The sequence below is a fragment of the Lineus longissimus genome, chromosome 9, assembly GCF_910592395.1.
Source record: "Lineus longissimus chromosome 9, tnLinLong1.2, whole genome shotgun sequence".
NCBI classification, from domain to species: domain Eukaryota; kingdom Metazoa; phylum Nemertea; class Pilidiophora; order Heteronemertea; family Lineidae; genus Lineus; species Lineus longissimus.
Genome location: NC_088316.1, coordinates 355,348 through 382,221, shown reverse-complemented (window position 1 = coordinate 382,221; position 26,874 = coordinate 355,348). Strand labels below are relative to the sequence as shown.

General features: G+C 43.2%; 1 protein-coding gene across 3 annotated transcripts; it reads left to right on the top strand.

Annotated features, from left to right (window-relative positions):
* Nucleotides 1–1,226: 1,226 nt before the first annotated feature.
* Nucleotides 1,227–26,540, top strand: LOC135493939 (ATP-binding cassette sub-family C member 4-like). 3 transcript variants are annotated; one of them, XM_064781617.1, is made up of 26 exons: nt 1,227–1,346; nt 3,026–3,248; nt 10,430–10,540; nt 11,180–11,297; nt 11,708–11,920; nt 12,603–12,692; nt 12,947–13,116; nt 14,246–14,621; nt 14,865–14,978; nt 15,299–15,394; nt 15,689–15,975; nt 16,384–16,567; nt 16,762–16,959; nt 18,201–18,233; nt 18,886–19,029; nt 19,316–19,353; nt 20,069–20,310; nt 21,905–21,984; nt 22,322–22,472; nt 22,758–22,988; nt 23,351–23,451; nt 23,691–23,882; nt 24,172–24,417; nt 24,541–24,713; nt 25,265–25,370; nt 25,715–26,540. In XM_064781617.1, exons 2-26 carry the CDS (start codon nt 3,181–3,183, stop codon nt 26,009–26,011), a joined length of 4,059 nt encoding a protein of 1,352 aa, XP_064637687.1. In that variant the 5' UTR covers nt 1,227–1,346; nt 3,026–3,180; the 3' UTR covers nt 26,012–26,540. The 3 variants fall into 3 exon arrangements, with proteins under 3 accessions (XP_064637687.1, XP_064637686.1, XP_064637688.1); XM_064781616.1 differs by lacking the exon at nt 18,201–18,233 and adding an exon at nt 17,397–17,429; XM_064781618.1 differs by lacking the exon at nt 18,201–18,233.
* The last annotated feature ends 334 nt before the right edge of the window (nt 26,541–26,874 follow it).

The window sequence follows — 26,874 nt, the reverse complement described above, 5'->3', positions numbered from 1 at the left end:
ACGTTACGTCAGAGAGGTTACCAAACCACTCATCTATTCAAATTGTGATTTTCAATCAAATTCATTGACCCATTCACGAAAATGCTCACGGTATAAAGCTGATTGGTCAAATACTGAGGTCACGGTCGGATGAACAGGAGTCCGACAACAAGTGACATAACTTCGCGGAAACTTGGCTTTTGTGGTATTTTTAAACGAGTCTACGTGACGTAACATGATTGTTGAAATTTATAGCCAGCAGTATTCACACATGGCAAACATTTTTAAATTCAAGTTCAAGTTTGCGCACTGAGCGATTGAAACCTTGTCACAATTGCGGCGCGCTCTTTTGCATATCGCATATAAGAGGCGAATAAAATCTGTCTTACCGCATGAAAGCCTTGACGGTTCAGCGCTGAGAGTGTTTGACTGTGGACCGGCTGGTCACGGGTTCGACCCCCGGTGAATCTGCCGCACTTCTCACCTTTTTTTTCTTCTTCTTCCTAATTTTTTTATCTGATCATCCATGTACAGATGTCAAAATTTTCATTATCATCAGTATCATATCTCGCACCCAAACTTTCAAACTGCAGCACATACTGATTCCGGGCGTTCGAGTACTACCAAGGATTGTTCGAATCGGCAGCTGGTATTTTCGAGGCTACATTGGGGCAAAGAAGTATTAGTGTCGGACGGTGACTTTTCCAATCAGAATCAGTCAAAGGGTATCCTGAGCTTCGGGCTTTTTATACTGTCCTTCGTCATATCGAGAGGCGGAGGATATTGAAAACCACTGGTGCCTGGATGGTTAAAGGGGTACGGCACATATCGTCGGTGATGATGGAGAGAGCGGTAGCCGGTACATATTCAGCACGGTTCACTAGCAGTGCATTGTGCTCTGAAACAGAACTTATGAATACACACTGATTTCAGACTGCAACGAAGATCTCACAAAACTGATTGCAACTGTCGAGTTAATTCCTAGACATGTCCAAAACCATCTCACAACACTTGCAGTAATCGTTATTAGTGATCAGCATTTAGTCCCCCCAGTACGCCGACCATCAACATCGAGGAAAGATTATAAAGCTGAGGTTGTGCGCACGTGGAATTCAATATATCGGTGCTGATGGACCCACCTCAGAATAAAGTTTGAAAGTTGGGAGGGCTCCTGGACGTGTTTACACTATCAATGCCTTTACCTTAGTTCCGCATGCCAATTACAGGTAACGCTTGGAACACAATGTATCCGCAGAGCAGACGACACATGCGTTGGGTTTCGAATATTAATTAGTTTCATGACATGTGCTCTTGTGGTTGGGTGAGGGCAAACTCGAGGAGGAATTGTAGCAGGCCAAGAACTTCTAGTAAGTGTACTTCTTCCTTATCCTCGTCTAGGCCTATATGCGATTGGTAAGAGCGTTTGGAACGTCTTAGAATCTCAGGAGAAGGTGGTGATTGCTCAAGGTGTGGCGGGCAGTGTCCTCTAACTTCATGGCGCCAAAATAGATGGGTGTGCTCGGGTCGTAGCCATCTCAGTCTCCATGTGTAGGCCCTATGCAAGCAACTTTTCACACAGTATATACAGCAACGATATAGTGAGGTTTCGCAACCACCCGTTTAGGCCCTACGACGACGTTCATCTATTGTGTGAGTTTACTGAACAATAGATAAACGTCGAAGGGCCTAACCGGGCGGTTGCGAAACCTCACTATTATTGCCGGGACCAGGATCGAGGAATGTTGAGACATATCATGTTAGGTTGGGGCATCCCTTGGAAAAAGTGTCCTTCCCTATTGTATGGTGACAGATAAAGGCGTTTCTAAAGGGATTCATGACCTTTGATACCTCCGAGATTAAATGGTGTAATAGAACTCTGTCCCTGGGACAATCTATCCAAGGACATAAACTTTTACACTGGGGGAGTGTAACAGTTTTAATTACCCCCTGGAAAACGTGTCCTATCCTATTTTGTCTTGATGGTTTTGTAGAGACCCATGACTTCATTACCTCAGAGATTAAAGTACATGTATATAATTGTATCCCTTGCCCCCATTTACACTTGAAATTTTGTAGCATTTTTCTCAAAGCAGCAATAAAGGGTAACCTTGGCAACAGTTTGAAATAAAATAACATAAGCCTACACTTGATAAAGGCAATTAAAGTCACTTAACCAAATCCCTGAGCATAACATTTCTGGCAGAAACAGGTGACAAGGAAAAAGGAGCACCAGCGAATATTATACAACATGAGAAACTTTTAAACTATGGTAGGCCAAACTCCTTCACAGGTAGACTAAATAAGGCAACAATTCTAATATTGATTTTTCAAAATTCCATTTGAAATAGATGTGTGTATGACAGCAGGAATATAATATGTGTAATATGACATTCAACTAAAACGCCACTTCAAAGTGTTGTTAGTGTTATTAGTCCACACCTAGCGTTGTTTAGCGTTTCTGAGAAATATGTTGCAGAGATTCAAATTCATTACCCCGGACGGAGTACATGTATATTCCATCAGCAAGAAAGCAACCTTGTAATCTTTGCTGCCCTCCAGAAAATTTCCATAATATTTTGAGATTTGGTGACTTTTTTCAGAAGTTGGCAGAATTGAAATAAAATATTTCACCTTCAGCAAAGCATCTGAACTTAGCCTCCAAAACCGTCGTCATTGGCAACAGGAACCAATGTCATTAGCAACCACTACTATCATCTCCAGTAACTAGAGCCAATATCATCAGCAATCAAAGCTATCTTCCTTAGCAACAGGAACTAATATCATAAGCAACCAAAGCTATCTTCCTTAGCAACAGGTACTAATGTCATAGCAACAAAATATATCATCCTTGACATCAGGAACCAATGTCATTAGCAACCACAGCTATCCTTAGCAACAAGAACCAATGTCAATAGCAACAAAATATTTCATCCTTGGCGACAGAAACAAGCATCATTGGGAGCTGCAAAGTGGCAAAACAGTGGCAAAACAGAAATGTGAAATTTGCAATAATATGGCTGAACAGAATGGTATGTTCTCTTTTCAGCTAATTACTTATCATTTGAACATCTGGATAAACGCTTCATCAGATCATCGTATTCGGATAACAGTTCTTAATCTTAGCCTGCCACCATGGACTCGGACCAGCTCTATTCTGATTGGATAACTCAAGCATAGCGCTTGGCCTACTTTGACAACATCATGTACCCATGGTCGACCAAACCGAATCCAAAACTCAGTGCTGGATTCTTCTCAAAGCTTATATTATGGTAAGTCCTCTTAAGTGTTCTTTACTTTCCTCCTACAGTGCATGAAAAATCACAATAAGATGAGGTCCATCACTAAAGAGTTAAAATGTATATGGTGATACCGGCGGTATCATAGGCTTGCCACTAAGGCCTATTCTACTTTGCCTGGTTTATTATCTTTCGGCCGCCATTGTGTTGAAATGTACGCGCTGGCAGGGACAGATGTTTCCATCAGCTCAACACATTGATTTTATGAGAAAATTAGATCAATATTTTCTAACTTTCAGTGTGTGGTTTTGATTGTGGTTTCACCTTGGGATATTGTCAGATCAGGGTCTTAGTGCCCCTCCTCCCAATACTTTCAAAGATTTTGTATTTGTTTCAAGATATGAACTGACTTCAGCGATATCAGTGGTGTAAATCTTCATGTAAAACAGTCGGCCTATCTATTCTAATCACAGAGACACTGACTCCAAGACGTTGTTTCAGAGCATTTGATAGGCCATGTCAGCTTGTCCTCAGTAATCATTTCCTCTCAGTGATTAAATTCACCAACAAGTTATCCGACTGCTACCCTGATAATCACTCTGTATTTTCATAACCATAGACAGTTTTGTTTTTAAAAACAAATTCCTTATCTAAACATGTAGATTTCTCATGCAAACATTCCAAACACTCTATCCAGTAGCCTACCAAAAGTTATCAAAACTTCGAAGGGTTTATGAACATTTTCAACTTAGCTCATAGGAATTTGTCACAATTTATTAAGTCTGGATAATTCCCGAAGGGTTTAAAGGACAGTCGATGGGTGGTACTGTTTAACTGGATTTAAGGATTAGATTTTGAGGTTTAAACTTGCTCCCCGCTTGGGACACACGGCTCCCTGTTGTTTGTCTTGGGTCTTATACTGTTGTATTTTTCCTGCATCGCCAGTATTTAGGTATTGCAAAGAAATACAGAAAATCACGTTGCCTCAACTTGCCTCAAACAGATCTTTAGATTCACAGAGATTTGTATTGATGAACAGCTATGCAATAAATGATCCTGCAAGTGCGATAAGCAATAAAAGTCTAAGGACAGTGCTGAGTACAGTAGAACCCGGGTATCACGACCACTCATGGGACCGAGGTTGAATGGTCGCGTTACCTGGGTGGTCGTAGTAGTGAAGTTGAAAATCCAGGGACAAAATGCCTGATTAGATTTTCCCACCGATATTGTTATACTTATTCATAAGTTCATAATTCTGAAAAATTTTCTTAGCCAAACAATTTTTTAAGCTGAAGGTGTTTCTTCATTTTGAGCAGAAAAAAAACAAGTGAAAAAAATATTTGGACTTTTTTTCGAAATTTTTTTCATCTGCAGCATGACAAATTTGCCGCAATCAATTTCTTAACAGAAATCATGGCAGCATTCGTCTTTTCAGTTCTCATCATTCCACATTTTAGAATGCTCCAATGTGTTCGGTGATAAACACTGCCTGACTTAATGCAAATCACATGTCTCTGATTTCAGGCACCCTCATCTGGCCCACCTTGCACATAGTCTGCCTTTAAGAAGAATTCATTGTAATTAAATATCAAGATGAAATGTAAATGAAAATGTGTTCAAATATTAGTTGATAAATATTAGTTTTGTACCAATGTGGCATTTGCTGTTGGGCTGTTGTCCGCCAACTCATGTATGCGCCTGTATGCGTAGCTGCATATTGTCCTACTGGATTTAGAACCTTGAAACATTTTAGAAACCAATCCTGAAATCAATAAGGCCTAGTATTGCAGTATCACAGGAAATTAAAGGGAAGTTATCCCCCATTCAAATATTTTACCAGTACATTTTTCATTGGCTTCGAAAATGTAGAATACCTTTCTATATCAGACTGTTTAGTCTTGTAAAGCAGGGGTGTCTCTAGGGCTATCAGCAGGGGTGTCTCTAGGGCTATCAGCAGGGGTGTCTCTAGGGCTATCAGCAGGGGGGGGGGTGTCTCTAGGGCTATCAGCGGGGGTGTCTCAAGGGCTATAAGCGGGGGTGTCTCTAGGGCTATCAGCGGGGGTGTCTCTAGGGCTATCAGCGGGGGTGTCTCTAGGGCTATCAGCGGGGGTGTCGCTAGGGCTATCAGCGGGGGTGTCTCTAGGGCTATCAGCGGGGGTGTCTCTAGGGCTATCAGCGGGGGTGTCTCTAGGGCTATCAGCAGGGGTGTCTCTAGGGCTATCAGCAGGGGTGTCGCTAGGGCTATCAGCGGGGGTGTCGCTAGGGCTATCAGCGGGGGTGTCTCTAGGGCTATCAGTGGGGGGGTCTCTAGGGCTATCAGCGGGGGTGTCTCTAGGGCTATCAGTGGGGGGGTCTCTAGGGCTATCAGCGGGGGTGTCTCTAGGGCTATCAGCGGGGGTGTCTCTAGGGCTATCAGCGGGGGTGTCGCTAGGGCTATCAGCGGGGGTGTCGCTAGGGCTATCAGCGGGGGTGTCTCTAGGGCTATCAGCGGGGGTGTCTCTAGGGCTATCAGCGGGGGTGTCGCTAGGGCTATCAGCGGGGGTGTCTCTAGGGCTATCAGCGGGGGTGTCTCTAGGGCTATCAGTGGGGGGGGCCTCTAGGGCTATCAGCGGGGGTGTCTCTAGGGCTATCAGTGGGGGGGTCTCTAGGGCTATCAGCGGGGGTGTCTCTAGGGCTATCAGCGGGGGTGTCTCTAGGGCTATCAGCGGGGGTGTCGCTAGGGCTATCAGCGGGGGTGTCGCTAGGGCTATCAGCGGGGGTGTCTCTAGGGCTATCAGCGGGGGTGTCTCTAGGGCTATCAGCGGGGGTGTCTCTAGGGCTATCAGCAGGGGTGTCGCTAGGGCTATCAGCAGGGTATCAATTACTTTCGCCAATGATTTTTTTACTACATTCATTTGACTGAAAGGCTTATGTGGTGAAACTAAGTATTGTGACTGAATTGTGCTGTTGAAAATATAAGCTGGGCCTAAAATACGTTATTCTAAAACATCGATTTTTGGAAAACATTTCAATGATCCCATGAGTGGTTGTGTTACCAGGGTGCCACTGTACTTCCTAGTCAGTTTAGTATCAATTCCAACCATTGGTCGTTACCAACTATGCACAAGATACGAAAAACCAAATTGACCAAAACGTCCCCCTGGGCACTTGGGGTTTCTCATTTCAAAATTCCTATCTTTGCAAATATCAAAGGGAATGCTACCATATCAATTTGAACATGCCTGGTGGTCTAATTAAATCAAACCAACTACTCCCCTTCTATAGGCCTTTCAATGGCCTATCATGAACTACAGGGCAGATTAATTCTATTTCATCTAGATCATTCACTCGTAGTCGATGGACCTGTAATTAGAGGTGATACAATGGATGACCAGTTCTCAAAGCCTTCTGTGATTGGTCAGGGGAAGGGATCGACTGCACACCCCCAGGTTCTGAATCAAAATCTCAGATTTTCCAAATATTCTGATGCTTGCCTCGCAAAAGAAATTGCTCTGCGGAAATACTTCTGGGGTAATTTATGCATAGACGCCAATTTTGGTGCACGCGATATTGACTTTCCTCATTTGCTGATTGAAGCTAGTAAGAAATAGCATGCCATTATTCTGTGTAAAAACTAATAACTTGGAAAGTTGTGCAGGTGCTCAATCTCCAGTCAGACTTCAAATCGTATCTGCTTGTTGATGCCACGACAAAAGACATTGCATTCCCATAAGATGTCGTGTGATGCCTGTCAGCATGTGATATCAACATTTCTATACAGCGCATATTTACGGACCAGACGTCATTTCATTGAGCCAATCATTCACCAATAATATATTGATCTGTTTAAACCGATGTGTCAACTACTTATTCACCAACTATAAGAAGGAACACAGTGTAAAGGGGATGTGGTGTCGACGTGCAGAGAATGTGGACCTCTTAGACATCTTCAGAGGTTAACCCTTTTAACCCTGATGTCCTTGTATGCCTGGCAAAGCGCAATCGTCCTGGGGAAAGGGACAGGCCTGTGGCTCGCACTGACACATCCCTGGGGTCACATCATCTGATATCAACTTAACTACATGGTAGAGGTTGTCACCTGAGTTCACACTCAAACTCCTCTCTATACTGAAATCACTTGGTAGAACTCAGATCTGCTCATTCGACATTACAACCTGGGCATTTCCGACCAGTACCCATTCATACACCGACCGTGTTGGAGTAAGTCAAGTTAGGGAAAGAGGCCTGAGAGTCTCACGCTGACTGTGAGGTTCGAACCAGGCACCTGAGAATCTGAGCCATGGCGAATCCTTGAGAATTTCAGAGAATTCGTACTCAATCTGACAGTGTTGATTTCTTCCAGGTATCTGGTTTCCTCCTACCAAAAAGCCTCTCCCTCGATCATCTGCCCATTATTTTACGACTTTTTGTCTTGCCATATAGTAGGCCTAGTTATTTCTAAGCACGTGTGTCGCCTCTGTTATGATGAGTTTGCCATTCCCTGCGTATTCTGTGAATGCATCGCTCACAGTGACAGCTGCATGTCAATGATTTTCCTCGTCCTGTTTGATCTGTGCAATTCCCTGCGTACATTCTCAAATCCATATCGAACATAGCTTACTGTCTTAACCCTCTTTTAACTGAGACAACTTTCAGAAATGTTCAGAACAGATCTCTTTGCCTTAGTGCCCTTTATGAGGGGGAGGGGGGTACCTGTCCCAAGATCCTGTAGGAATAAATGCTTCATCCTGTTCCAGATGAGGAGTTTTGGCCGAATCCTGTCACTGACCACTACTGTTTGTCTGGAGGCGAATGTTCAGGCTTTCCCGGCCTCCCTCAAGAGACCCATTTATTTGTAGATGCTAATTAGCCAGTCGAAGGGCACCTGTACTAAAGGCCTATTATTATGTGTAGACCTACGTGAAACGGCTAAATTGCGTCCACAATATATCACCAGGTTCTCAACGAAGAATGGTCGTTACATTATACAGTTTCTTATTTTCTTGCCAATATCTGCATCCTTCACTTGGCTCAAGAATTGCTATTCCTCCATTTTCTCAGACTTTTCTTGACCTTTGAGCATATCTTGGAGGGTCCTCAAGGGAAGTTTGTAAAACAATGTTTACTTGAACTAGATAGGATTTCTTAACGTATTTCCCTTGAGGCATATATTATATTTTAAGGGGAAAGTAACTTACATGTATCTGCAAACAATCGACTGGGAGAAGATGGTTTTAAGAATTGATACCGAACTCCAGGCATTAGTTGTCTCTCCAAAAATTGCTCATTTAAAACCAAAAATTCTGCTTAAAAATATTCAATTCATTTTTTGCCCTTCCGATACGATGTGACTAGTGTTTTCAGATCAATTTAGGGTGTGGTTTGTTGAGACGATGCAGGCATGCTCATATCATAGAATATTAGTAGGTATCAGTCTACAGAATGGCATTGTTGACAATCCATACTTGTTGACATTTATACTGAGTACATATTTACACAATTGAACATTTTCAAATTCGAATTGTATTTTCAAATTGTTTAACAAAGGCTGTTGGCCTTTAAAAAGGAGTTTGGTGTACAGCCTACTGCAGAACGGTAAACAAACCCCCCATTTGGGGGTTAAATGTGGCATTGGTACGTCTCATCATTTCATATTTATAAGTTAAACAGCTTACGAACAATGCACAAGAGGTGGACGTGGTGAGAAGGTTTTGGATAATCAATATAGAGGGTGCTTTAAGGTATTTCAAGGCTACTGTCATAAGCGAATGTGTATGTTGATAGATGAGGTGGGATCGCTAGCAGTTGGTTGGTATTGTTCAGCTTTGCAAGCGTACAAGTATTCATGATTTGTGTTTGTTGCAAAAAATATATTTATCACTGACTGTATGCATTATATCCCTTGATTGATTCAGAGAAAACACTTGTTTTAACATCTGCTGAATTCCTTCGAAATTTCATGACATTGTGAAATAAATTGGCTGATTTACCTTGCACTAATCAAATTACTTTCCTTGCTTAAGTGTTATGTAGAGCCAGTCAGTTATATATTATTTGGTGGATGACGGTTTGTTTTTCGACAGAGTAAAGTCAACAGATTCGGACAGCTAATCAATAGAGGGAGCTTTTCCCTGGCACTTTGTTGAACATGTTGTTAATTATTGATGTTTTCTCCAATTCAAATGTGCATTTAAGCGTAATTTCACCCTGAAGGTCTGAGGGAGTCGACTGGGGTGTTGATTTATCATGTTCTGTTTGCGATGTTAACCCTCTTGTTACCAGAAGAGCTTTAGTTCAGCTGACTTAGGAAGTGAGGTGGCACGGTGGATCAAAGCATCCCAACTAGTGATGAGAATGTTGTAGGTTTGAGGCTTAGCCTCTCAATACATTCAACTGGTCTCAAGTGTAGCCCTGTATGTGAGCACCTGGGTTTCTTGATTCCACTGAGGACTGAATGCTTGAAGGCAGTGCACTGAGTTGTACAGCATATAGCCCTATAAGAATTGACATTCCATACCATTTCAGACAGCTGCTATTATCTGTATATTGATCTCACTGAACAGGATTGGTTCAGTCTGGTCGTCCAGTCTCATGAAGTCCATTCAAGTCTGGTTGCATCATCACCACATATGTCAGCTGAGCGCCAGGCCCTTGGGCCTCTTGTCTTAACACAAAACATCCAGGCTCACTCTAAAAGCCTGCCTCAGTTATTCTCGATGAACCACTATACTAAGAAGTTACTTGCTTTCAAATCAATGTCACTTCCTTTGTGGAAGGACTTTGATTATAATCAGCTTGATCCCTGATGATTGTGATACAACACCTGTAGGTTATATCAGTTAGCCACCCCAGTAACACAACCATTCAACCTCCGTCCCATGAGTGGTCGTGTTACGGGGGTTTCACTGCATGTTTATTATTAATCAGTCCAGCCAGATTGATGAATGGTCTCTTTTCTAATATTACTCACAGAAAAGTTACGTCTGGTGTTGATGTCTTGAGGTGCCATATCTTATTAAAACGTCTTGTCAATAAAGTCATTGATGTAATCAATATTTATTAATTGTTGATACGTTTTGTTCAAGGTATTGATTTGATTATTTGCCACTAGAGGGTGTGACTTCTGCTCTTAAGTTGTTCCTGATTCTGCCACCAACAGTGGGGACACATTGCTCTTTCACCAAAGATAGGCCTTTTTCTTGGGCAATATAGCATTTTCTTTGTTGTCTTTTCAGGTGGGCAAATGAGATTCTGAGCAAAGGTTACCACCGACATCTAGAAGACCGTGACGTTTATGAGGTGCTCCCGGAGGACTCCTCCATCATTCTGGTCAATGACCTGGCCAGGTAGGTGGGAGGGAGAGCAGTTTGGGAGGGAGGTTCAATTATTGTGAGGTCTAGTTTGATGATTATTTATAACGTTCTCCCTTACCCCATGACAAGGTTTTGAGATTGACTCATGGATCCCAATAGTGATGACACAAAGTATGAGAGTCAGGTTATACCCCAGAAGTTGTGTTTCCAGGAATGTTCCAGTGGAGTTCCAGTTGAACACTCTGTATGAGCATGAAGGTGCAGCCAAAGTTCCAGTGGAGTTCCAGTGGAGTTCCAGTTGAGCACTCTGTATGAGCATGAAGGTGCAGCCAAAGTTCCAGTGGAGTTCCAGTGGAGTTCCAGTTGAGCACTCTGTATGAGCATGAAGGTGCAGCCAAAGTTCCAGTGGAGTTCCAGTGGAGTTCCAGTTGAACACTCTGTATGAGCATGAAGGTGCAGCCAAAGTTCCAGTGGAGTTCCAGTTGAGCACTCTGTATGAGCATGAAGGTGCAGCCAAAGTTCCAGTGGAGTTCCAGTTGAACACTCTGTATGAGCATGAAGGTGCAGCCAAAGTTCCAGTGGAGAAAAGTGACTCATCCATTGGACTAAGATAAGGTCAACGTGAGTTTGCTTGTGTATGATTTCCTTACCTTGTCTCATCATCTATTCCAGGGAATGGGAGAAGGAGCTTTACCAGTGGAGGACGTCAGGTCAGAGCAGCCTCTTGAGGGCGTTACTACGGTGCTATGGGTCACAGCTCATTGGTTGTGGGATCACACTCTTTCTAGAGGTAAGGCTTCTTATGAAGGGACACAACACATGATGGATCCACCAGTCCACTAATTAAGGCTTCTTATGAAGGGACACAACACATGATGGATCCACCAGTCCACTAATTAAGGCTTCTTATGAAGGGACACAACACATGATGGATCCACCAGTCCACTAATTAAGGCTTCTTATGAAGGGACACAACACATGATGGATCCACTAGTCCACTAATTAAGCCTTTCCCTGGATAACGATATTTGGTAGCAGTGCAAGGGTTAATTTGATACAATAAAACAACAATTCTGTTGATAGATTTATTCTGATGGTCATTTGATGTCACTTTGGGTGTATTATATATTCTTTGTTCATTTCTTTGAAAAGCACCCTCTTCCTTGAAAATATGAAACAAGTTTATTTTATTACTTTCAGGAATCATTGAAAATTGGTCTCGTGGTGCTCATTGGAGAATTAATCTGGTCATTTGAAGCGTCGAGTTCGTACACACAGTTAGATATCTATCTCCTAGCGCTTGGGATATCACTTGCTTATCTCTTCATGTCGATAGTCAGTCATACGCGGTTCCATTTCTACCACCAGGGGCTGAAGATTCAGTCCGCAGTTACGGGGCTCATTTATCGTAAGGTATGTTCACTATGATGGCTTTTAGAATCTCGAGTCAAGAGCAGGTGAACTAAAAACTTGGCTCATTCATTGTTGGCTCTTAGACAGTATTTGGGCGATTTGTAGTGTAGGAGGAAACCTACGCAGTCGAAGAAAGACACCCTTTCTATCACATGAGTATACTGGGACTGACAGGGAATCGAACCCGGGACCTCCGAGGTGAGAGGGCCTGATGTTACCACAGTGCCACGCTGACTATACCTACCATACTTTATTCATGGCACTCTAAATCAAAACATTCTCTATTCCATTAAACTCTGTTGAAGTGATTGAGAAACCCAATTCCATTAAAATTTCATTCTCTAGTGCGTGGTTGTAAAGTAAAGCACATAATAGAGCCATTATTTATGAAATAATCAATGAATTACACACGTTGTTTTTTCATTGATCGGTGAAAGTAGTTTTGTGTGGAAGAACCTCTTGATTCCTGGACAGTGACGGAAATATTTGGTTTTTGACATTTTGATATTTTGGGGAACCCCATTGAGTTTTGTGTCCAACATGAATTGGTTGTCAGCCAATTAATTATGAACTGACTGAAAGTAAAAAAAAAAATTTCACTGGTTTTTTTTCTGCTCAAAATGAACCAACATCATCAGTCCCAAAACTTTTTTTGATACATTTTATACATATTATGTTACAGATTCTGAAATTGAGCTACAACAATATTCTTGGCGAAGTTGCTGAAAGTCCGCTGAATCTTATCGCTAGTGATGCGAAACGACTAGAAACAGTAAGTTCTCGATGACTTTAGCAGTGAATTTTGGGAAGTTTATCAAAATCTTGTTCTTCCCGATCTGCATGAGTTGACTCATTGAATAACACCCCTGTCCATGGAGATATAGGTGCTGAACCAGGGGTGGCACTCCATCCATCCATTTGAGAAAGTTCTTTGAATTTGACCATGTGACCCCTCAGACAGGGGAGCCAATTAGTTGCTACTTGGACAGAAGCAAATGTAATGAAACGTTGTCAATTTCTTTTCAGAGTATTCTAATGGTGCAGCATGTCTGGATAGGAATCGCCGAGGCCTGTGCGATTGTGCCGTTGCTATGGTTATATGTTGGGTTCGGCCCGGTCTGTCTTGTCGCGGTCGCTGTGCTTACTCTTCTCATTCCATTTCAACTCATCATGGGACACCAGTTCGCTAAACAGGGGTGAGTATAAGTGATGAAGGGAGGAATGGTCTGTGCTGTGAGTCTACCATACTTGAGAAAACCTTCTGAAATTTGACCTAAAAGATACCAGAGGACACACTCTTCAACTCTCGGTAGGTTCAACATTGGGGCTTTTCTGTGTGTGTGTCCTTGAGCAAATTATCTAACTTTACATTGCGTCCTCTCTTGAATGAGAACCAAGGTGCCGAGTACCTTGTGCCGAGTACCTGGTGCCGAGTACCTGGTGCCGAGTACCTGGTGCCGAGTACCTGGTACCTAATGTCATACAAAAGACACCACCAGGTGGACATCATGAGATACGCTTCTCTCCCTGGCCGCAGATGGAGTCACAAAGCTTATAAACCCAATTAGCGCCCAGCAATAGTGGCATTGTAAACTCTCCAGAGTCTACTCCTTAGGAATGAAGAAACGAGGTACACCCCTGTCGGAGAAAAATCCTGTAACCTTAGCATATCTTGTAAGAACATGAAAAATCTTAGAACAGCATTCTACTGACAACTGGTCTAAAACATGTGGTCGGTCTGTTTATCATATTGATTTTGTGATAATTACTATTCCACTCCATTGGTCATGATTAATTGCTAATTACTGGACTTGATTAGAATGTTTCCTTGGCTGATTTACCCAATATCTTAAGACCATACCAAGTATCTCAACTTAAAGGTACAGTTGGTCTGTGTAGATTGTTTTTATGTGTCCCACTTACAATAGGAAAAAACAATAGCTGTAGCGCCTGACTAGATGTGCCAGTGTGATGAAAATTGGCATGTAAGGTGCTTCTATATCACTACATACACACTACCTTGTTAAACCTTCTTCATCACCATGATCACAGTTTATTTATATAATAGCAATATTTCAAATTCAATTTCAAAATTGGACAAATACACACGGCCTTTAAAGTTACAGTAGAATAGGATTTTGGTTTATGTATTTTTTCCGTATCTAAAACGACGCAGAATTATTGCCCCATAAATCACGATGTTGACGTTTTGATGAGAGAGTCGGCTATTGAACATGGATTGATAAGCTACCATTGTTCAAGTTATTATTCAATTACTTTCAAAATCGCCGTGCAGAATCATAATATAGTTCCATCTTTTTTCAGCGGACGAGCCAAGATCTATCGTAGCACAAGAGCGACCATCATGGAAGAACTTATCGCAACCATGAAGTTTCTAAAAATAAACTGTTGGGAACGACCGTTCACGTCGCATATTGCCATCACAAGAAGAAACGAAACTCGTTACAACGAAAGAGCGTCACAACTTCGTGGCTTGACGGCTGCCATTCATGTCGCGTTTAGTAAAATTGCTGTTTTTCTCGTTATTCTTGTTTACGTTATGATTGGGCATAGCTTCAGCGCCAAGCAGGTGATCGTCATGCTTGCCCTGGTGGAGATACTGCACACTAACTTTAGTTTGTTTCTGCCGTGGTGTGCAGCAGATGGAGCACAACTTTTGAATTCAATCAAGAAAATTCAGGTTAGTAAACGGTTTTCACATCATGCCTTGATTGTGACCTTGGGCGCCATGGCATTCAATATTCGCTAACGAGAGCAAATGCCAAATAATTCATTTGAAACAGCTACACAAAGTAAGCAGGGAGGCCACAACCAGTTGAGTAAGACATCCCTAGGCCAGGAGTTGACCGATTTAAGCCTCTCAATCAGGAGTCCACTCTCCCCGTTCATAAATATATCTAATCTCGTCGACTTTTCATTCAAGGATTTCCTCACTTTAGAAGAGAAGACATTAGAACATGACAATCTCCAAGACGAGCCCTCATTAGCCAAAGATACGGTCATTAAGTTTAATGACTACTCTGCCAATTGGAATATTGTAAGTTCAATCTCTCCTCACCACAATAACTCATTCTGTGTGTCGTATGTGTATCTGAGTTTTGGCCAATTGAATTTCTGTATGATCTACTCCACGATGGAGATCTTCCCTCCCTGCCACCTAAAGATGATCAGTTGAGTCAACTACGACACACTCATTGTGCATTCACTAGATGATGATATTAACCCTTACCGACTCACAGCGTTAAGGCCTTGGGTGTCATTCTGACATTGGTGTGTACTAATTAAGGGAAGTCCCGATGTATATCTTGGGAAGTCAGGGCAATACTGCAGTTTTTCTCTGTGATACGTTTCTTTCAGAATACATATCGTACCAAGACAGTATTAGACGATATCAACTTGGAGATCAAGAGGGGACAGTTTGTTTGTATTACGGGTCCAAGAGGTTCAGGAAAGGTGAGGGGCTGAGATTAACATTTGAACTCTTTAATCACTATTGACGCAAAGCTATGTCCTCAACGATTATCTGTATTTGGCTTTAGTTCAACTCGAAACTGACAGATGTATTACCAACCGATTTTCTCCATGTTTTAAGAAGTGTTGGCTACATCCTGAGGGTGATAGTAACAGTTATGTATGTCTTCCACACTCTTTGTGCAGCTATCTTTTCTCATCATTACATCCCGAAATCACTCCGCAGCAAACTTTTAAAAACGTTATTCCTTCTCAGATAGTCATTTTGCCTTTCAGTCTTCCATTCTCTCCTCCATCCTGGGTGAGCTCCAGACAGCATCGGGCAGCATCCAGGTGAAAGGCAAGCTGGGATACATCAGTAAACATTCGTGGATATTCGCTGGCTCGATACGTGACAATGTGCTCTTCAGTGCCGATTTCGACAGTGACAGATATCGGCGGATTATAGATGCGTGTGAACTCGTCCATGACATTGAGCGCTACTCGGCGGGGGATTTATCGGAGATCAGGGACCAGGATATAACACCTGATGATGGCATCAGGGTGCGACTTGCCCTCGCTAGGTGAGCGGGAACTCTATTTCAGCCATTAAGGGTTGACCATGATGTAGTCCGTGACTGGTTGTGACAAGTCACCAACAGGTGGCACAAGTACATAATCTGGTGTTGATTATATTTCCATTAGCAAAACCTGTAAAATGAATAACAGTTGAACCCCGGTAACACGACCACTCATGGGACCAAGGTTGAGTGGTCGTGTTACCGGGGTGATCGCGTTAGTGAAGTTGAAAATCCGGGGACAAAATGCATGATTAGGTTTTCCTTCAACAGTTAACCCATTAACTATCCCATTATGGTAAACCAACAGTCAACACATTAACATGGATCCAACCACGTTGGGAAACAGGGGTATATATATGAACTCGAGTCTGGCTCTAAGGCTGGGTATATAATATTCGTATCCATTTTCAGGGCAATTTATAATGACGCAGACATCTTCTTGTTAGACGACCCATTCAGTTTGATGGAGATCAGTATAACTAACAGAATCCTCACCAGGTGTCTCCACGGTCTCCTGCGCGATAAAACCATCATCCTCATATCGAACAATGCGCATCAGCATAAGGCAGCTACACAGGTTATTGAAATTGAAGGGGTAAGTTCCTACTGTCAGCTGATGATGACCATTATGATCAGCCGGGTCGTTACTTTGGATCCTGACAGTACTGTTAGCTTTCTACCATCCGTGCCATGATGGCCTAGATTTAGCAATTTGCTTTAAATTGTAGGGTCAAAACTGTAAACAGCTGACCTCCGCCTACTCTAAACCCAAAATATTCCATATTTCAGGGCAGAGTTACATCTGTTATTGAATATGATAAATATCTGAAGGCAGATGGAAATGGTTATGAGAGTTTGCGTGACTGTCGTGGACTTATATCGAAGAAGATTGCAAACGGCGACCTTCCTGAGAAAGTCATCGGGGAACTTGAGAAACTGAAGAAGTTACATACGACAGATATTGACGAAGTGGAAATCGAATTAGAGGTTAGGTATTTGTTTACTTCCAGATGAATCTAATGTTATCCACTGAACTTCACGTGGCTGTAGGAAGGACACTGTGCTATGGTTTACGTGTCAGAGCTGAGGATTAAGTATGATTAATGATAATTGTGGCAATTTTGCATGTCATATACAATATAGGCTGAGGAACTGGGGTCAGTTGGGGGAACCTTCACTTTCAGAGGGAGAATCTCTGTTGGTATTAGTTAAGGATAGAGAACTTTATAGTTTCAAGATGCACTTAACAAACAAGTCATGAGCGGCAGTGGTCACATTATGGATAAATGGACTCAATACGTTATGTTCTTGTCTGTTTGGCATTATGGGGAGGCAGAATGTTGGAATGTCAACCCAGTGTACCTCATGTAATTGTCCTGTCTCGGGATGGTATGTCTAAATCTGGCATGTTTTGTTGTGTCTAGGTTAAAGACAAGGTCCCTGTCTGGGCACAGTTGGTGAGCCGTGTAGAATAGCTAAGTCGTTGTCTCTTCGTTTTTTGTAATTTTCGTCCCCTGTTTTTTGTTTTACCGAACATCGACAAGGCTTAAAATGGGTTGTGGCAATTTTAACTTCATTCACAGTCTCTAGCTTATCTGAATTAAATACAGTGGAATCATGTCATTCCTGGACATCCGTTAGCCCAACTTGACCACATTTAGATTAGCGGGTCCATTTCGGTGTTATCTCAGGTTTCAGAAAGGGTTTGTCACTTGTAGCTCACAACAGCAGACTAAATGCTACAATACTAACATAAAGACTGGTTTACACCGGTCACGTTTACGTCACACTGACCTTCAGTGTCACGGGCCTCCATATTGGCTACAAAATTATCCTGTACATTTGATACATACAGAATTTCTGTCTCAATGGATTTGAACCTTGACTTTCATCACAAGATTTTCACCGATGAATAATTGATATTAGACTCTGTGATGTCCCCTTAAATGAGTGGTTTGTATCACAGTGCGTACAGCCATTCTCTGTTGGGTAACTCACTGAGGCCAAGAAAGATTTAAGTTGGTTTAGACTTATTCTTTCTTGTCAGAAGTCTGTTAGGACAAGAACCCCAGAAAGAATCATAGTGAGGTTGGTGCTGTGACATCATTACATAACCTATATTACACAATCCATTTTCAAGCCACAATTTCAATTGTTCACATCCGTCCATTTACATATGTTTGTACTGCCTGGTCACCATGGTAACGAAATGTACTACTCTTCATCAGATGTGGGAACGCTACTTCTACGAGTTGTCGGTGGTAAATATAACGCCCTCTTTTGACTGTGTGCCACATCTTGGATTGTTCTATTTTGCTGCATCATTGCTTGACAACCTTGACCTTTTGGCCTTTTGGCCTTGACCTTTAGCGCTTGACGTCTGTTGGGAACTTGCATCATGTGATACCCTTTCACTAATAAACTTGATTTAAGCCGTGCACTGTATTCACTCTCTATGTTTGATTTGCGAGGTGTGGTTTGAAAGATAATGCCCTATATTTGCCATTTTGGTTTTGAGTTTTTGGTGGACTGAATTAGACTGCATGCTTTCTGGGTGTTGTGTCCTTGTTCCTGTAACAGAATATCAGTGTTCTGTACGTTGCCTGTACGAGTCTTCTGCATGGCTTTGAGTGTAGCCGGGTATTCCCTGGTTTGGGTTGTGGCAACTGACTTGTCTTTCCTGCACGCTGTGTGTCTCTTTCATAATATCAATAGCATGGCACAAAGATTAATCAACAACAGTAAGGCAGCATTAGACATCACTGAGTTGATGACCTGACTTGCTTCAGACAGCCGGGCCCACAATCTTGTTAAAACTGTAAAATGGGAGTTGGTTGCATCCTGGTCTTGGTGTCACAGAGACATGATGCATGAACTTAAGTCACTTTCCCTTACCATAATTCTTTTTTGCAGTTTGAGGATGGAGAGAAACTTGTCCCCAGGAGTAGAGACAGTGGGCTAATGGAGGTGACCTGGAGGACGTATCTGCGCTATTTCAACCTTGGATGGGGCGTGTGTGGCATCGTGTTGTTAGGATTACTTTTGTTTCTAACTCAGGCAAGTTGGATCTTTCTCAACGTTCTTAGAATGTTTTCCTACCCGTTTGCCTGTCATCACTACAATGACCTGAGTTGGATGGAGGTCTATTTAAAAGTATCTATGCTTTAAGGAACTGTACACAGTGCCGCCTGATCCCATATTTTCATACAGGATCTTGGTTACACAATTCTCTCTTCAGCAAAGATGATTGACACTACCACAGTGATCAGAACATCTTAACATATTAGTTGAGTTTTACTACCCTCATTGAGTTTTTGTCACTGTCCCCTGATTCTCATTGCAGGTTTCTTATGTAATGTTCGACTGGTGGCTGGCATATTGGTGAGTCTTATTTCCACTTCCATTTCTATATTTGGCGTTAGAACCACAGTTATTTGTCAGAAGGGCCTTTAAAAACAGAATATTCAAAATTTCATGATATTTTACGTCACGATTGGGATCAAGTGTGTTGCATATTATCAAGAGCTGTCAAGATACCAGACTTGAAGTTCATTTCAGGCGCCAACCTGAAAAAAGCTGTTAAATTTTCAATGTGAAGTGTTCTATTCTATTGTGTCTGTGTGTGTCCGCTGCATATTTCATTATTGTCCGCAATCAATGCCGCTGAAGTTCTAAAGCTCCTGAAGAGGTTCAGGTAATGTGGAGATGAAAGCACTTGAATTTATTCAAATGATGGCTCCTCAGCAGGGCTCATCATATCTTCCAGTGAACAGAATTATTGTACATTGATTAACAAGGTGTTTTTCTAAATGATTTATAATTGCGCCCATCAGTTTAACAATGTGTTTAAGTAATTGATACCAAAATGGATTGGTATTGTTTTCTTACCGTATACAGTGATACAGAACTAAAATGCCGCCTGAAGCTGAGATACCGAGGTTGTGGGAGAAAACAAACCTCTAACCCAGGGTTGTTTGATGAGACACTCACCAATACCTCTAGTTGATGGATTTTAGACCTTGATGACAAAAAGACTTTCTGAGGACTTTGGGCTGACTTACTCGATCCACAATGTTTTCCTCAACCTTTATTACAGGGTGATCCAGAATGAACAGCTCAACCAGCCAAATGCCACCGTGAGCGATCCTATTTCTCTCAATCGTTCTGAAATGAATGGAGTTCTCATCCTCCTTGGCGTTGGACTCAGCCTTTTAATCCTGGTGCTGTGCCGCTCCGTCACCTACTATGGCCTCATGGGAAAGATTGCACGTATTCTTCATCGGCGCGTGGTTAATGCCGTGATGTCAGCGCCGCTTCAGTATGTCCAGGCCAATGAAAGTGAGTTGAAAAACTTGGGCGACAATCCCAGCGTCTATCACTGCCGGTACATTTATGAGTTGACTCGGTATAACAGATCCTTTTGTTTCTGTAGTCACTGCTTGCTGTTAATGATGACTGCAGTACCAGCCCTTAGTCTCAACACATGCTTTCATGGTTCTGTGATGAGCTGTTCTAATGTCTGTGCAATAACCCACAACCTGTGACCAAGACCCTCAGACTTGGGGACAAACCATCCTACACACCCGATTCAGCCCACAACCTGTGACCAAGACCCTCAGGCTTGGGGACAAACCATCCTACACACCCGATTCAGCCCACAACCTGTGACCAAGACCCTCAGGCTTGGGGACAAACCATCCTACACACCCGATTCAGCCCACAACCTGTGACCAAGACCCTCAGGCTTGGGGACAAACCATCCTACACACCCGATTCAGCCCACAACCTGTGACCAAGACCCTCAGGCTTGGGGACAAACCATCCTACACACCCGATTCAGCCCACAACCTGTGACCAAGACCCTCAGACTTGGGGACAAACCATCCTACACACCCGATTCAGCCCACAACCTGTGACCAAGACCTTCAGGCTTGGGGACAAACCATCCTACACACCCGATTCAGCCCACAACCTGTAACCAAGACCCTCAGGCTTGGGGACAAACCATCCTACACACCCGATTCAGCCCACAACCTGTAACCAAAACCCTCAGGCTTGGGGACAAACCATCCTACACACCCGATTCAGCCCACAACCTGTGACCAAGACCCTCAGGCTTGGGGACAAACCATCCTACACACCCGATTCAGCCCACAACCTGTGACCAAGACCCTCAGGCTTGGGGACAAACCATCCTACACACCCGATTCAGCCCACAACCTGTGACCAAGACCCTCAGGCTTGGGGACAAACCATCCTACACACCCGATTCAGCCCACAACCTGTGACCAAGACCCTCAGGCTTGGGGACAAACCATCCTACACACCCGATTCAGCCCACAACCTGTGACCAAGACCCTCAGGCTTGGGGACAAACCATCCTACACACCCGATTCAGCCCACAACCTGTGACCAAGACCCTCAGGCTTGGGGACAAACCATCCTACACACCCGATTCAGCCCACAACCTGTGACCAAGACCCTCAGACTTGGGGACAAACCATCCTACACACCCGATTCAGCCCACAACCTGTGACCAAGACCCTCAGGCTCGGGGACAAACCATCCTACACACCCGATTCAGCCCACAACCTGTGACCAAGACCCTCAGGCTTGGGGACAAACCATCCTACACACCCGATTCAGCCCACAACCTGTGACCAAGACCCTCAGGCTCGGGGACAAATCATCCTACACACCCGATTCAGCCCACAACCTGTGACCAAGACCCTCAGGCTTGGGGACAAACCATCCTACACACCCGATTCAGCCCACAACCTGTGACCAAGACCCTCAGGCTCGGGGACAAACCATCCTACACACCCGATTCAGAAGTTGGAGCTTCTCGCGTTGGTGTTGGGCCTTCTTTGCCGCAAAGGTTGGCTTCGTTGGGAGGCATCGCGTGCAATAATGATAACTTTCTGTCTTTCAGGTCAGCTGACAAAGATGTTTTCCACCGATATGTTTATCATCGATGATGCCATGCTCGTTCAAATGTTTGATACTCTTCAGGTGAGTCTACCCCCCAACCTCCAAGCCCCTAGCCCCTATCCCAAGGCCCGAACCCCACTCATGGAAAGTTAGGGGACACTTCTCAGTTGAAAGAGGATTGGGATGCTGTCTTTCTCAGTCATACTAGAGTGAGGCGCAGATCTGAAAGAGATGAATTGAAAATGTTGGAGGCAGGAGACTCTGGAATCCCCCCTCCCCCCAGAATCGCACAGAAATTGACAGTGTGGTGATGCCCACAGCAGTTGACTCTCATGTAGATATGTGTAGTGTGGGTAGGAGAGTCGAGGACATGCGCTGAAATGACCCCACCATCATGGAGTATCTTTTCTATTTTCAGTTTTTCTTCTCCGGTCTGTGTACGGTCGTCCTGATCGGTGGCTGCAACCCCTGGATGTTCCTCCTCCTCATCCCACAGACCATCATCTACATCTTCTTACGCTACTATTACCTTGCCGCCGCGTGTGACCTCAGGCAACTGGAGAGTCATGGTGAGTGTTAAAGGGGCAATAATATTACACCTAGCAGATTAATCACCAAGCAGAAGTTGTCCCGTGTTCATGAAGCTGGCCACAGTAACAATCTAAACCTTTGAGTGCAGTAGATATGTAGCAGGGCCAGATATCCCATAACATTTCAGTGGACAGACGATCGTGGTTGTGATGTTGTCTCTGGTTGTGATGTTGTCTCTGGTTGTGATGTTGTCTGTGGTGAAGTTACACAAGTTGTGACTTTGTCTCCATATCAAACCAACTAAAAGTGAAGGATTTTTTCAGCTAAAGAACAAGCGTACACCCATGTCTCCAACACAATGCACGGCATCCGTCCAATCAGATCGCTCGATTCACAAGAGCGTTACCTCCGCCATTTTGATCACAAACAAGACCACCTGACGGCAACAAGCTACCTGATGATTGAGGCCAATCAGTGGCTGGCCGTCAGACTTGATTGCATCCTCATCATCCTGGTCACCATGCTGGCATTCATTTCTGTTGTCGCTGCGAGCGGTATGTTGTTTCTTCTTACTCTATTATGGCATTGGGAAACATAATACCAGCACTAAACTGTGAAAGTAGATATTTCAAACTTGTACTTTACCCCTAGTTATGTGGCATAGTTAACCTGCTGGCCATGGAGGATTTCCTTTATGGCCTAGTGGTTTGCCCGTTGGCCCCAGAGCTGGGAGTCGAGCAGTGTTGAGCCTGGTCATGAGCTGGATGGAGCTCATGATAGAAGACAGACATCTCATCCCCTGGTAGGATGACGTTTGGTTTCCAGTATTGCAATCACCTGGTCATTGTTACAGTGTTATGTGAATACTTTCCTCTTCTTTGTCTTATAGTAGGTATATCACCTGTTCTATTCACAGATTTGCGTGGCAGTCTTGTAGGCCTGGCCTTGGTGTACGGCGTGCGTCTTCACTGGTTGTGCCACCTCTCCACGAGACAATCCTCACAGTTGGCACACATGGTAAGAGGAATCAGTCAGGAATCGATTTCGGGGAAACGATTCTTCTCCACATTTTGTAACCAATGTTTGTGGATTAAAAGTGGTTGTAAGTTGTCTCAAGCGCAGTTAACAGGTTGTGACATTGTCTCCAGAATTTAAAATATGGACATTGTCTCCAGTTACATTCAGATGTAAAAGTTTTTGGTAGATTATACATTTGTTGACTTTTTCTCAAAAAACCTTTTCCTTATCTTCTCCAGATGACCTCAGTGAGTCGTCTTCTTCACCACAAGAACCTCGAAGCCGAGGGTCCAATACGGACAACACTCGACCTCGCACAAAACTGGCCACCATATGGTATCATCACATATGAGGGGACAACTCTACAGTACAAAGAGAAAAGTCCAAAGGTGTTGAGAAACTTCTGGTGTTGTTTCCGAGCTTATGAAAAGGTTGGTAAGATGTCCCATTTTGGAAATAGGCCGTCCAAGGCTCATCATCGGCACTCCATGAAGCCACTGTGGATATTGGTGTACTCACTAGTTCCTCTATTTTAAGCCTTGTCTGTCACCGTGATCTAGTCTGATTTCATTGCAGGGGTTCTGTCATGACCGCACAAAAGGTGTGTGATACTCTTCATGGTGATTTTGGGTGGGTAACTGATAAAGCAATTGAAATAGTCCCAATTTGATTCACCTCACATAACGAGTTGAACTGACTCTGTCAATTCTCTTTCTCCAGGTTGGTGTCCTGCGACGGAAGGGTGCCGACCCGCACGCTCTCATCTCCTCCCTCCTCCATCTTGTGCCGTACAAGGGGTCAATATGGATCGATGCTGTCAATCTCCGAGAGGTGGCGCTGTCTGACCTACGAGAGAGGATCTGTGTCATCCCAGATGACCCCAAACTCATCTCTGGCAGCCTGCGACAGAATCTGGACCCGTTGAGTAAACTGACGGATGTGATGCTGTGGAAGGTTTTAGAGGATGTAAGTACTGTAGACTATCTTTATTAGGATGTCCTTAGTACCGGTATTGTTCTTATTAGAGAGGTGACCATATTACAACAACGGACTTGTATTTCAAATTGCATCAAGTTCTTTTTCTTTCAGGTCCAGATGAAAACAAAAGTTGAATGTCTTCCAAATAAACTTCACACAATAGTTTCCACAGATAAGCCCATATTCAGCTCAGCCCAGATACAGCTGTTATGTCTGGCCCGCGCGCTGCTGAAGGGGACCACGGTGCTAGTCCTGGAGGAGATACAGACATGCTATGATGCTAGGTAGGTTCTCTCAGGTGAACCTGTTCACTTCTGAAACATTGGCACTGGATGACAACTTCAATTGGCCTCATGTGCGAACAGTCCTCAAACAAACACTAGTTTCTCTGCAGAAGACATATCTCCCAAATGGGCTGTGTCATGAGAATATACATTCAGTATTCTCTAGAATCATATCATGTGCTCCTCAAAGGTGTGTTTTCTCGGTCAGCCATGTTGGAGGGCAGAAAAATGACTTGCTGTGCCTGACTACCAGGCTGCCATCTTGGAAATCCAACAAAGTCGTACTTACTTCTAAACTGTTGAACAGATGTCAACCAATTTCCATGTGACATGTACACTCTTCAATAACCCTGAAATTCAGTCAACTTTATAACCAAAATGCTATACTTAGAGGGTACCAGTAATTTTCTTTGGTGCCATTGAGCCGAGAAGAATAATATCATTCAATGGAATCAAAACTAGCCAGAAACTGTTCTCCCCATATCGACTGTAAATGACATGCATTACATTACCCGAGGTGAGCACATGGTCCTGGACCATTTCATTTTCAGAGCTAACAGCGCCATCCAGTCCATCCTGCGGAGCAGATTTGAACAATGTACAGTGATAGTTATAACACATCGAATACAGAGTGTCGTTGACTTTGACAGAGTGCTGGTAAGTTAGCCATATGTGGGGCAAGCAATCACAAGACAGTCATATCAACTAGAGACATAGTCACAACCTGAAGAATAGCAAGAAAGGCTTAAGTCACAACCAGAAACAAATTGGAAAGTTTTGGCCAATTTCTGTGGCGAAACTTGGCAACATCATCCAGTGAGTTCTAATCTTTGTGTTAACCTTAAGTTTCAAGATGCATAATGCCTGCCTCATTTGTCTCGACCATAATATCAGAAAATAGCAGAACTGTCTTACTTACATTTCTAACCATTAGAACCATAACAGTCCTATTGTCCAGATCACATTTTAGGTATGAAATAAGTCACATCTCTCCTTTCCAGATCATGGACAATGGCCGAGTGCTGGAATACGACCCTCCACATATTCTGCTGCAGAACCCGTTGGGAATATTCAAGCAAATGTTCTCAGAACTAAGTGCGAAAGACGCCATATTATTACGAGAAATGGCTCAATATAAGTTTGAAAACAAACCCTACGTTCCACCGCCAATGGACGAACGGACGTTGCATCCAGAAAGCGACAAAGCATTTTCAAGACCTTCGAGGAACTTCTTACCTGCGTTTCAAACGTCGCGTTTGACGAGTGTGCTCAGTAATTTGACGCCGAGTAATATATGAGTGGTGTCAAGACGTTATTTTAGGAAACATTTCACTGAGCTGATGTGTTTTTCTGTGATTATTTAAGTGTTTTCTATCCTGAAATGGAATGAATGAGAGGTGTGAGTGTACAACGTTGTCAACAGGAGAACTTGACATGGGCTGGCCTCTCAGTTACTCTTATAAAACACCGTTTAATGGTGACTGTGCCCAAAAGTGGGTCGAAATCACTTGTTTCTGACCCCCTGAAATGTTTTCTGGATGTCAAAATGGTAAAATCTGCTCCTATTGCCACTAAAGGATATGTTTTGTAAATGCATGATACGTTTCCAAAGAAAAGTTATTTAATTGTGTTGTCACCCTTGAATTAGACAAACTGTACTGTAAATGTATGGTGACCACATCTTGATATTTGTTTTATTTCAAGTTATTGATATTTTACAGTATGTTATATGTTATATGTTATATGTGTTTGATTTGATTGTGCATAGCGAATGTATGTAATGGCTATCATTTTATACTTCTGGGAAAAAGTGTCATACTAACAATAAAAACACTTCTGATGTGAATAGGCAAGTATACTTGGCTCTTTGTCTCACCATGAAGATGTGACTTGGTTGTGTGGAGATACTGTGTCAACATGATGAAGTCTGTTTACAAAGGCGATTTGAACCGTAACAGACATACTGCAACCAGCTTGAACACATCAACACAGTATAAAGACAATATGTAGCTATTGCGAGATCCAAATGGCTAAAACGTTGTTGGCTGCGGGCGTGGCCAGATGACAGGAAACAGACAAATGAGATCTGATACTTGTGGAATGGTCAGACAGGGTGATAGTTGTCTCGTGTTCCGGTTGTGCATGTTCACCAAGTAGCTCG

Excerpts from the sequence above, each read along its gene's own strand:
- LOC135493939 (XM_064781617.1), top strand. The coding sequence starts at position 3,181 with ATGTACCCATGGTCGACCAAACCGAATCCAAAACTCAGTGCTGGATTC. Across the intron at positions 16,568-16,761 it reads AGGTTATTGAAATTGAAGGG|GGCAGAGTTACATCTGTTAT; the intron begins GTAAGTTCCTAC and ends TCCATATTTCAG. Across the intron at positions 24,418-24,540 it reads TGTGGAAGGTTTTAGAGGAT|GTCCAGATGAAAACAAAAGT; the intron begins GTAAGTACTGTA and ends TTTTTCTTTCAG.